General features: G+C 37.1%; 1 protein-coding gene across 1 annotated transcript; it reads right to left on the reverse strand.

Annotated features, from left to right (window-relative positions):
* On the reverse strand, positions 1,125–11,392 carry LOC109830146 (luc7-like protein). Its single transcript, XM_020397314.1, is given in 15 exon segments — positions 1,125–1,468; positions 1,546–1,589; positions 3,047–3,164; positions 3,167–3,240; positions 3,346–3,395; positions 4,752–4,833; positions 5,162–5,220; positions 5,606–5,668; positions 5,895–5,956; positions 7,022–7,178; positions 7,281–7,360; positions 8,938–9,001; positions 9,099–9,267; positions 11,059–11,111; positions 11,246–11,392. Coding segments are annotated over 14 exon segments (1,194 nt in total). The 3' UTR covers positions 1,125–1,468; positions 1,546–1,573.

The raw sequence follows: 12,671 nt of genomic DNA on the forward strand, positions 1-12,671 counted from the left end.
ATAGTCGCAAGATTCTTGCTTTTCAGGTGGTTGTTTGTGTGGTTTCAGAGTTGATCGGTAGCGAGTGAGATGTGCAGAGGGGTGCACAGCTAGTGCATGTTTATAAGGTGTAGTGAATCTCACGACTATGTATTCTTCTTCTTGTTTAGTTTCCCCCCTTTTGTGTAGAAATTGCAGTTCATAGAGCGTTTTCAAAACATAGCTTGAAGTAGATGGCGATTATGGGCAATTGATTTCAACAAGCGCCGTCAGAAACTGAAATGAATATTGTTAATTGGGCTACAGAAAAATGTCACACTAGAAGTTTTGGTGGAGCCGTCGGCTTTAAAATGGACAAATTTTCAAAACAAACTCTCTTGCAAATTTATTCCCAAAAAACAACACATTTCTCTCTTATTTGTAAAAACCGACCTGGTTTCAGCCTCAGCGCTGAAACCAGGTCAGTTTTTACAAAAAAAGTTCCAAAACTTCACGGGAGTTAGAACTCCCATGAAGTTTAAAAAACTGCTAAACGTTCAACTCCCGTGAAGTTTCACAGTTTAAAAAATTTGTTTTTTAACTAAAAAACTTCACGGGAATTCAACTCTCGTGAACTTTAGCAGCTTAATTAAAAACTACTAAACTTCACAAGAGTTCAACTCCCGTGAAATTTCGGAAATTTTTTTGTAAAACCGACCTGGTGTCAGCACCGAGGCTAAAACCAGGTCAGTTTTTACAAATAAAAATTAAAGGGGTCGTTTTTTGGGAATAAAATTGTAAAAGTGATTGTTTTGAAAATTTGTCCTCTTTAAAATGGTATTAGAACTCAACATCCTGGATCCACTGAGAAAAAAAATAAGAAATAAAAAAAGGAAAAAAAAACACTGTAAAGAAAAGCCATTCCCAACATTAGAAGAAATATCAAGAGCCCTAAACACTATAGCGTGACCAGTGCCGGGAGTATAAGAAATGAAGTGATAAAGAGACGACAAGTTTTTCACAGTTTTCTACCCCTTCCAAGCTCCAATCGCTAAAAGTAAATCACATTATGTGATATAGCTCATCGCAAGTAAAAAAGAAGGAAGCTCAGCACCTTCCAACGTCATAACATGGCACGTAACCTTCACCGTGCTCAGACCAAAGAATCAGAACAACATAAACTTGTTGATTCCTGTTGAAAACTACAAAATCAGAACATAAACTTGTTGATTCCAGTTGAAAACTACGACGAGTCAAAACGATACTAAGAAAACAACCGGATGTTTACAAAACTTTAACAGTAACTGAGAAAGCTTCAACTAGCACACTAGTTTTTGGAGCAGATTATAGTGTGATAGAAAATGTCTTTGCACAAACTTTGGCCATGTCCTGCTCTAAATTTAACTTGAAGTTTACAAAAGACTTGTTCTCAAGACTCACATACTCAGTATCAGGGCAAGCTGGAAAAAGGATTCACTACAGTTATCAGCATGGCTTGGAACCGTGAAACCTGCCAAAAAAAGGATGGATATGATCAGATGATAAGAGAAAGGAACCTATAAACTACAGGTCAAGAAGAGGCAAAACCTCAAGCTCTCTTCTCGTGGAACGAAGCTTAATACAGATGACGCCTGTTGTGACGGGAGAAAAAAAAAGAAATGGAATTAGAATTTAAAAAAAAAAGAGAAACAACAACAGAAAATTCCAAATTTCAGTATGTCCACATTTGATTCTCAGCTAATAATTCAGTATGTCCACATTTAATTCTCTGCTAACAACAGTCCAGAGTTATTTTACTTTAAAAAAACTACTAATAATAAAACTCAATAAAATCATTATGCCCACATTACATTATCAGCTAAATAGCAGTCTATTATGTTTACCATAACATCAATAAACAAAATGCGTGACAGGCTTCTTCCTTGATAAGCTCCTCCATTCTGCAATTACCTTGACCAGAAATACAAATACTGCTCCAGCATCCAAATTATGTCCGCTTCGATATAAATGAATAACACAAAAGACAGGCCACAGATTATTTGCCAGAAATCAGGTCTAAGATCTTTGCAGATACGTTTTATTATTTTCTTATAAAATTTTGACATATCTAAACAATGAATCAGCAACCTAACATGCGGTGGAAAACATAATCAACTAATAGAAGGACAAATTTTGAAAACCATCCTATTTGAGAAAATAATTGCAAAAAACGACCCATTCACAAAATATTTGTGAAAACCGACCCAATTTCAGCCATCGGGCTGAAACTGGGTCGGTTTTGAAGAAAAATCTTCTGAAACTTCACGGGACTTCCAAGTTCCGTGAAGTTTTTTGTACATTACAAAACTTCACGGGACTTGAAGTCCTGTGAAGTTTCAGAACATATTTTGTCAAAACCGACACAGTTTCAGCCAGACAGACGGCCAGACAGTTGAAACTAGGTCGGTTTTGACAATTTTTTTTAGAATAGGTCGGAATTTGTGATTTTTTTTGTAAATAGGATGGTTTTCAAAATATGTCCCTAATAGAATGATCTGCACATATAGCTAAGAGTCCTAGCAAGATAAAGTTTTCTTAATGGTATTACATGAGTTTGAATAATCAGATTTAGAATTAACTGCAGATGCACGTTCTCTATCTGTTTTGGTTCTAAATTGAATTGCAACAGGGGATTTGCAAGAAGAACGCTACGTCCTGCCTCCGCCGACGACTTGGCTTTCGCCAGTGACGCAGCTTTCTTGTCATGGGAGTGGGCTTGCTTGGAGAGTTAATTTGTCAGAGAGAGAAGAGCAAACGCAAGGCTTTTGGATTTTTTTAAATGGGTTGTCTTTATAATTACGATGTACTTAAGTTATTTTGCTGATTTTTAGAAAACAATTAAAATAGGGTATCAAGGTAATTTCACCTCAAAATCTGTTATAATTTTAACAGCTATGCTTGGGATAAATTTGAGGAAAGAAAACAATTTAAGGGGTAAATTTAGAATTATAAATATTTGAGAGGCAAATTTAGAAATGCATATAATTTAGAGAGTATATATCGAAAAAAATCCATTATAATATAACAATTGATACATTTTAGACACTACCTGTGACGATCCTGATCTCTTGTGCGATCCCTTGATTGAGAACGTGATCTACGCCGGCTCCTTGAATCATAACTGTAGGATCGACCTCCATCCCTTTCACGGCCTCTATCGCTGTAGCGTCTCCACCTCCACCTCTATCTCCATCTCGGTCTCTGCTTGCTGCTCTATCACTATCCCGACTTCGTTCAACTGACCTACATGATCAAGGTACAATTTTATGATTATATAAGTTTTGAAAAGAAGAAATGTGGCATACTTTACATCCCACTGGAAATAGACTGGCTAGTTGAGCAGAGAACCTTCTATCATCACCAGATCGATCTCTCTTTCGGCTTTTAGTCCTCTCCTCCTGAACAATTTATTATAGACATTATGTTCTGATTAAGAACTACTATCACATAAATATATCATAAGCAATACCAAAATCTTCCAAATATTACATGCATCGGAGCAGCTAAAGAAATTAAACAGAATAGAAGCAAAGCTCGACAATGTTACCCTCGACAGCTGCATAAAAGTAAAATTGCATGTCGACAAAACAATAAAAACACACGAACAAATTGCATGTTTCCAAACAGAAGGTAAAATTCCTTTTTTAAGTTTGAATTCTATGGATATCCTAACAGCCTACTGTTAAGGATATGGATTTCTTACATGCATGAAACATGATTTTTACTAGTCTGGTTATAAACAAATGTAATTAGGACTAATGAATTAGAATTGATCCATATGCCTCACCCGCCTTTGTAAGTTCGCATTATTTTCAATCATGTTAGACGTTATTGATAAGTAGAGCGCTGAAGCTTTGCAACCGCTTAACATCATGCATTTATGATAATCTCAACTTGCTAGAAATCAGTAGCTCTAAAACATAACCAAAACTTTCTATCCACAATGGGAAACATTTTACGAACAGACTAACTGTTGAATTGAGAACCCAACTTCCAGCGGCTTGCCATGGATGCAAGAATAGGCTCAGTGTTTTCAATGCGCGATGCGCAATGCGGGGCGCAAAGCATCTTTACGCGCACATGCGCAAGGCGTAACGCGATGCGCGCGCCCGAGTGATGCGAGGCGCAAACCACACATATAATATTTCAATATATGTAATCAAGCGCGAAAGAACATGTTTTTAGAATTTACATGAAAAATATCATGATAAATAATATTTTGCTACAAAATCACAATATATTGCCTTAATTTCTAATGCTAACACCCAACATAGTAGCAAATTTCATAAATTTTCAAATCAAATGTTAAATCAAGACTTATATCCAAACTAAGGATTAGTAATGGTCCTCAATTGAAGGTTATTAAAAAAGCCCAATGGATTTATTTTGCTTTTTGGGATATGGAATATCAAGTATAAAGATTTGATTGAAATGTTAACAAACAAAACTATATGAGGAAATGTACTACATGCATCCTACACAAAGTACAGACGTACGCGAGGCGCAAAAAGCGTTGCTGCATCAGGTGTGGGGCGCTTCGCCACCGCCCCGCATCGTAAGGCGCATGAGGCGCAATGAGGCGCGCGCCTTTAAAAACACTGAATAGGCTCAATTATAACTAACTATTACAGCATGCTAAATTTTCAATTGCATTTTTTTATCTGCTGATGTACAACTCAACCATCTTAAGCCATAGCTGGTGAATATGTAAGAACGTTAAACTGGTACAAACGAGAAAAATTGTAAAATTTTACCTGCATTTCTGCTAATTTCTCCCGAATCTGCATATAGCCTAAGTGAAGCTTCCCTCCAAAATGATCTGCCAAACGACGATCACTGTGCACCACAGAACAATCAAAGAAACTAGTTTGCTAGAAAAGAAATCATAATTCTTCTATTCAATCTCTCAAAGGATTAGTTAATTCTGTGACCCCAAAACTTCTAGCAATTAAAACCACAAGCATAAAACAGAAAAACACGCACATTCTTTAGCTGCAAAAGTTTTCCTCGTAAAACTGGGCCCAAAAGCCTGCTGGTAACAAGGAGGTATAATGCGCCCGTCAAAAGCTGAAGTATTTGAAACCCCTATTACTAGTCTTTTTTCTTGCTTGCAATTTCTTGTATTTAACCAAAGTTATAGAAAGGGAAATGTGAATTATTTTACCTGTCATAGACACTCAAGAAAGCTCCACATATGTCACATACGCGTAACTTCTGATCAGTCTACAAAATGATTTGGAAAAAAGAATTAGTACTGAGATACTCCGTCTCATGTGCAAACTAGCATGACAAGCAAAAGACAGCCACTTAGACAAGAAGCTATGAACGGCGACATGCTTTTATATGCAAACAACAAATAATGAGATTAACCTTCTATATTAGTACTAAAATATGTTTTTTAATTGTTTCAGACGTCTAATTTGTAACAAACTCCATCTACCAATCTATCTCATCAGACATCTTACAATTTTAACCTATTGCAGCTTAACATACTAACAATGGTAAAACCAAATGCTGTCAATTTGTTTTCATTTTTGAATTTATGATGGCTATTTGCCTTGGTGACTGTATGATGTAATAAAATAATGGATCAAATGCTAAAACTTACAATTCGCACATCTACAGCAGTATACTTTGAGGAGTCTTGAACTGGATCCTGCCGTGCACCTAACTGCAGAAAGAAATTGTACGAGTACATCACATCACAGCATCTAGAAGGTCAGAAGAAAGTAAAAGGGAAATCCTAATAAAATTATTAGTTTCTTAACATAGAAAATTTGACTAGATGAGACCTCGGTCCTCAATACAGAACATTATTATTATAAGCTAATGGGCAAAATGACAGGGCATCTCAAAAAAAAAAAAAGACACGGCATCTCAAATGAAAAGAATATAACCTTTCTAAGAGCTTCAGCCTCTTCCAATGCCTTCTGAGCCTCATCTATCATACCTTTTTCACCTGTACATAAGGAAATTAAATCCTTAAGCAACAATAGTACATGATTGAGCAACAATCTAAGTTGTATGGAAACAGGTACGGGTACAGGTGCAGATACGGGGTATAGCAAATTTGTAAATTGTAGGGTACAGAGACACTGTTACATATATATGGAAAATAATAATTCACAGATCATTATTTTTTTCCAGTTAATGTATAATTAAAATTAAAGCTTGTCACATTTTTAAGTTTCTTTTATTATGTTGGTTATTATAAATTGGAAACCACTTCTTTTAAAATTAGACACTCAAATGACCTTTTAAAATCATAGTTTTGAACTTGGGTACGGGCTGAAACAAACCCGAACCATGTCTAATGAGTTGAAGAATGGATGTGCATGTCCAAGAAGTGTATGACAAGCGTATTAAATTAATACACATCATATAATTGAGCACATGTCTGAAAAAATGTGTGCATATATCCAGGGAGTGTCCCATGAAGTTTGGGTACAAGAACATGTCGGGTACGGGTACAACTTCATGATAGAAGTACGCAGTTAACATAGGCAACAGTGGAAAAAGTATGCCACCATTTTATTTTATTAAACATATGGACAGCTACATTCAGATTTGATGTTGAAATTATCCTTTTAAAAGACATAACCAGTAAACTAACCAGTACACTCTCAGGGAAGCTTCTTAAGGCTAGGCCATCACGACCAAGCTGACACCAGGAAACTACGAACCTAAACAGAAATAGTAAGAGTTCAAATTAAGTTGTCAATTTGTCAACATGTGAAAGATAACCCGGGGGCGGTAAAAGACAATTGGACCTACCCCAATACTGATAACAGCTTGATATATGTACATGAACTTAACTTCGATAAACTTTCTGAAATTGACTATATATTTCTAAATAAGATGGTAGGACAAATACCAAAAGAAAAGGCAAAGACTCAAATTGAAATGATCATAGGCAACCAAGTAAACCAGAAGTACATACTATATAGAAATTACAGAACTAAGAGAGTAAGGGTACCCAAAAAGGACCAACTGTAGATTATCTTTTAAGATGAAATGCTCATACCAAGATCTTCTGCCTTCTTCAGCTTCTCATTAATCATTTCCTGTGTACGAGGATCTGGAGGAACAAGAGCTGGCAAAGGTGCTAACTGAGGAGGATTCTGGAGAGGTTGTGGTAAAGAAGCTCTGTCTTTGTTAAAAGCATCAAGAAGAAGCATAGACTGCAGCAAGGATAAGTATGAAGCTGTTACATTTAAATATCAGCAGGAAAAGTAAAACCAATCAGAAAGACACAAGATGCAAACTGGTAATGTCAATTTTACCTGTTTATCAGCTCTCTTCACTCTGAGCTCTTCTAGTTCTTCAATGGCCCGAATTTTACTGTCAGTTTCGCCTTCCAAATCTGAAAGATATACATCAGACATGATTATCATCAACTTTAGTGCCTTTCAGGTGAAAACTCAAAAGTTGCTAAATTAATTACAAAAAATGGAGCAACGGGTGACAAGATACAAGTATAATGAGGCCCAGAACAAGCTGCGACATGATTATGACAGCAGGCGGACACAAACATGATCAGCTTACCTTGGTAGTAACCTTATTCTTTAAGCTCACAGATTTGTTGTCACTTCTATAAAAACATGATCAGCTTACCTTGGTAGTAACCTTATTCTTTAAGCTCACAGATTTGTTGTCACTTCTATAAAAAGAAAAGGGTATTACCACACAGTGGCTCCACGATACAGGCATATAACTATTGCACATGAAATGGAAGTGTGTAGGATAATTTCACGAAGGCTTTCATTTGCTCTTTATCATCTTATGTTTCAGGCTTTCAGCTTAAAAGGCTGATTGGACAATCTGTTGAAGGACATTCCACATACTAATTTATAGATTTGGATCAGGCTCAAGATTCTTCGAAACAGATAGGGTAAAGTTGGTTTTGACAATGTAAAATCATGCTCGGTCATCTCTGACCTGATGGGCTGGTTCTCCACATCAAAAACAATAAATAACACAGGATATGCATTTACAGGTTCTTATCCGATCTCTAAGATCCTTCAAACACACTACGGTTACAGTTTTTATGCAATAATTGAATCAAATAAACTCTATCTTATCAAATACAGAGAAGAAACTTCATAATGCTTGCATATTCAGCAAATTCTTAAAGACTAGAAATTGAATAAAGCATCATTTGGTACTCAAACAAGAATGAATGATTATCTTGAGCGAAAAAGAAAATATGCCTTATCAATGTGCCTCTAGGTACAAAGGGGAAATTACATCACCCAGGTAGCGTCTACATGGATGCAAACATCAACATGTGCAATGATATTCATGTACCTCCAGAAAGGAACCTAAATAAGTACAATTTAGACAACACACAGAACATTGTTGTGAGCTTCACGACTGCCCACTCTCCCTTATCAAATGCAAAGAACTGGAGTTTGCTCTTCAGCTGTGGTTTAAAATGCTATGGACCTTAAAGACATAATATGAAGCAGCAAAGGACCTATATTGTTTTATATATACTTTCCACTCAAACTAACTTCTTTGTGCAACCATAAACCATAACATGCAGTATAATGCAAAACCAGAAGCAATGTGAAAGTTTTGGTAGTCATGATAAATAAGTACCCTCCCTCTTTCTCACTCTCTTGTGTGTTTGTGAGTATGATTATTAATGGTAATTGTAAAATGACATGCAATCTGATAAGACCATGAAGATGAGACATGGATAGAAGGGAAAATGTCAAGAAAAGGGAAGGGGTGTAGTCCATCTTACAGAGCAGCAGAGCAAGAGATCATAAGGATATCTATTACTAAGCACACAACAAAAGTATAACATTTGAAAACAGAACAAAGGCAATCACGATGAACTACCATACTTATTCACTGACAACAAAGTCAAATCAGAAATTGCATGATTCCAAGAGAATAAGAAAAATACAATATCTGAAAAGGCTAAGAAAATACCAAAAGCATCAACTTGTTTCAATTTCTCCTTGATCTGTTTTGACAACTCCGTTATCTCAGGTGACTGTATTTTCAAAATGAAAATTGTCATTTCTAAAGCTATGCAAGTATAGTAACCTGAAAACTGAAGCAGATAAGGGCAACGAATAGAGTTCAAGTACCTGGGTAACCTCAGATACAGATATTGCAACAGCAGCCTTAGCATCTGCCTCCTCCAAACGCTTGACGGCTCTTTGAATTTTTCTTTCACACTCAACAATTAGTCTGTCAATTACATCCTCCAATTCTCTGTCAAAATTATGACCCCCTTTTGCTTTGGCTTCTTCATATCTGTTGACTGTTAAGGAAGAATAATATGCTATAAACTAAAGGGAATATCACTCCACAAGAGGAGTTATTAGGGGCATATAGGCATGAGCGATGAAATTAGCACCTAGTTTCAGGATTTAGAAAGTTTCCAGTAATAATGTTTATGAAAATCAGGTATAACTAAAGGGGTCATTAAGAGACCAAGTTCACATGGACCTGAAAGACAAATCTAACTTCTAAGCAACAATTAAAGGATACAACCTTACCCGTTTTCCCCATTGGATAGGGAAAATCTCAACAAAATAACCATAGCTTCATAGGTTAGCTGATCTGCTTCAACCCTTTTCCCTACCCAACGAATATATGATGATGAAGCAAACTAATCTCATTATCAGTATCATAGTACATTCCACATATCATACTATATATGTATTCTCTGAACAAGGTTACAGAAAGCACCCCTAGGCGGTTTTCTTGTATATTTTTAAGTATCAATAATTAATAATAAATGTCAATATTATAGAAAGCACTAGGTACAGCTACGCACCGGATTGCCGCCTAGCGCCTAGGCAGATTTCTTTTTTTTGTTTAAGTGGTGGTGGAAAAGGTTTTTCAAAGGTCAAAGGCGGAGGTGGTGTTCATAGTAGTGGAGACCGAATGAGTTCGGAGAGGTTGGAGGATGTGGATGCTGCAGCAGAGGAAATCACGACCAAAATCTAAGCAGTGCAGTCCGTGTAAGCGGTCCATGCTCGCCTAGGCGCTCCCAAGGCCTAGGTGGATGACTAGGTACCGCCCAAGACTAGGCGGATGCCTAGACGGGCTAGCAGCTAGCTTTTTAAAACATTGTCTCTAATGACAAGATTGACACCAATGGGTTTCAGTTTCCCTTGAGAAGTATCAGTTAGGGACTGCACATATAAATTCCATGTCGTGTGTATCATATAACTGTATCTAAGTGGGCGTATCAACATTTAGACTGCCTAGAAAATTCTCCTTAATATGATTTAAATTTCAAAGATAGTGTCTGAGTGGGAGGACTGGTGGAGACCAGTCCATGTTCAGACCGGACTATAGTGTTTGTTTAGGTTTAAAAAAAAGAACTTTTCTTCTACCACTTCTAGACCAAGAAACAGTGAATAGAGAGTTGAAATGGAGTCAGTAAAGTCTGACAGCATGGAAATAGATGGTGACACTTCTGTGAGAAGACATGTTGAGAGGTTCAAATAGTGATAGATTTCAGAGTTATTTGCACTCTAATACCTCAGATTTTCACCTCTTTTAACTTCTATAGCGGTATAGCCTGAGGTTTTATTCTGATAATTATTGATATTCGAAAGTGCAAAAAAGTTACCATCAGAATTGTTCAAGAATATGAACATAAAAAGCTAATCGAGAAACAATTTTTTTACCAACTTCCAATTTTTTTAGTTTGGGGAAGGTGAGGAACAAAACTAAGACTTTGGGTTTACCAAATTGTCAAATTAACATCAAATTAAAAAGTTGGGGATATCAAACTCCAAGGTATCAAATTATGACAAAATAGAACTTCAGAGTGTCAAAGTCAAAAAGAGGCTAAATTTTAGAATAGCAAAGTGATGGGAAAAACTTAGAAACATGAAAATGCGGAATTCGCCATCAAATACTGCCCGGGAATTTCGTCAAGTTTGAGGTATTCAGGCCAATATTTCGGGAAAAAACTTCCAATTTCTTTAGTTGCAAATTACAAATACATATATTCCTACATCCAAGTTCTACACATCAACAAATTCATAAAGATGTAAACATACTTCTCAGTATGATAACAAAGGATACTCCTTTCTCAACTGCAACGAGTGCACCTTCGAGCAAGGACCAAGATCCATCTTCTGTTAAACAACAAAAACCAAAACAATGACGTCAGCAACTTCATCAAAACTAGGGTTTATATCAAAAAAACCACACAACGCGATCGAGATCAACTCGAAAACCCTAATAAATTAGCTAGTTTTCGATCACTGACCGTCAGTTGGAAGAGATCGTGAGGGCAAAGCCCCGATAAGAACAAACGGCAGACGTCGCGATCGTAGTACTTGCGGTTCACCTCCGTTACGTCGCCGTTTCGATTGGCTCCCATAAGAGAATCGAGCTGCTTTCTAATGGCGTCCATCTCTAGGGTTAGGGTTTCGAGAACTATCTGCTCCTTGGAGGAGGAGGACGAGTATCAGGCTCTGAATCGACGCGAATCGGGGGTTAGCGATATCGAAGATACTTTTTATGAGTTCATTTGCATATTGGCCCTATATTTATTACGTATTACTTCCAAAGGGTAAAAAGCATTATAAATGGATATGTTTAAAATTAACCAATATCTAATGTAAATTATCTTTACTATTTACAAAAGAGAATATATGTATTGTTGTCTTGTTGATGTTCTAGTGATCATACAGTCAATTATGTCCGTGTTTGGACGAATTTGTTAAGGATTGATGAAGGGGCTACTTTCTTTCCTGACTTTATGTCTAGTTCTTGAATTGGGATATCTGAAAAATCTGCACAAGTAGAAATTCATAAGAGGGTGTGGTTTGGTTCTCTCGTTGTACCTCCGACGATCAAGTCAGATGATAAACTTGAGTGGGGGTAAATAAGAACTAAGAGTTTTTGTGCATGTGATTGCTTAAGACTTAGATTTAGAAATCAAGATTTCAGCCCTCTAAGGTAGAATAGTACCCGTATTTATACTAAGGTGACAAGGGTAAATTGGTCACTCTGATCGAGAGCAGAAAGGCGGTGGCGAACTACGGGCTGGCGGCCACGTCGGCATTTTCTTTATAGGTGTCGGCTAGCGGGTGGAGGGAATGTCGCTTCGGCATTAAATAGGAAGAGACTGGCGACATGGCAGAGCCCACGTGGTCCGATGAGTCATAAAGATTATTTGGGCTAAAGTCATGATGGCACCTGCCAAGCATTAAATGCGATGTTGACACGTTGTCATAGGGGGAGAAGCTCGAGACGAAAATAGTCCTTTAGCTTCGCCGAGAAGTAATGCCTTTCAAGTCGACATGGAGGGATGTCGACTCGACAAGTCAGCAGAGTTGTCGTCCCTATTGGTCTTTGGCCGCTAAGTGATCAAGTGGACTCAAGGCGAGTTGTCTTCGACAAAGGGGGCGACAAGTACCGCCTTTCAAGTCGACATGGAGGGATGTCAGCTCGACAAGTCTGCTGAGTTGTCGTCCCTATTGGTCTTTAGCCGCCAAGTTAATTAGGGCATAGTATGCAAAAGTACACTTGTTCGTTGCTTGGCACTGAATTGCACTTTGATGAAATGGGAACACCATAAAAGGTGGAAAAACTTTTGATTTCTCAAAATATTCTTCAAAATTCATCCGAATCACTATATTGCAATCAAATTCAATTTCTTTCTATTATTTTATTTCTCTTTTTTTAAT

This window comes from Asparagus officinalis, chromosome 2 (genome assembly GCF_001876935.1).
Source record: "Asparagus officinalis chromosome 2, Aspof.V1, whole genome shotgun sequence".
NCBI lineage: Eukaryota > Viridiplantae > Streptophyta > Magnoliopsida > Asparagales > Asparagaceae > Asparagus > Asparagus officinalis.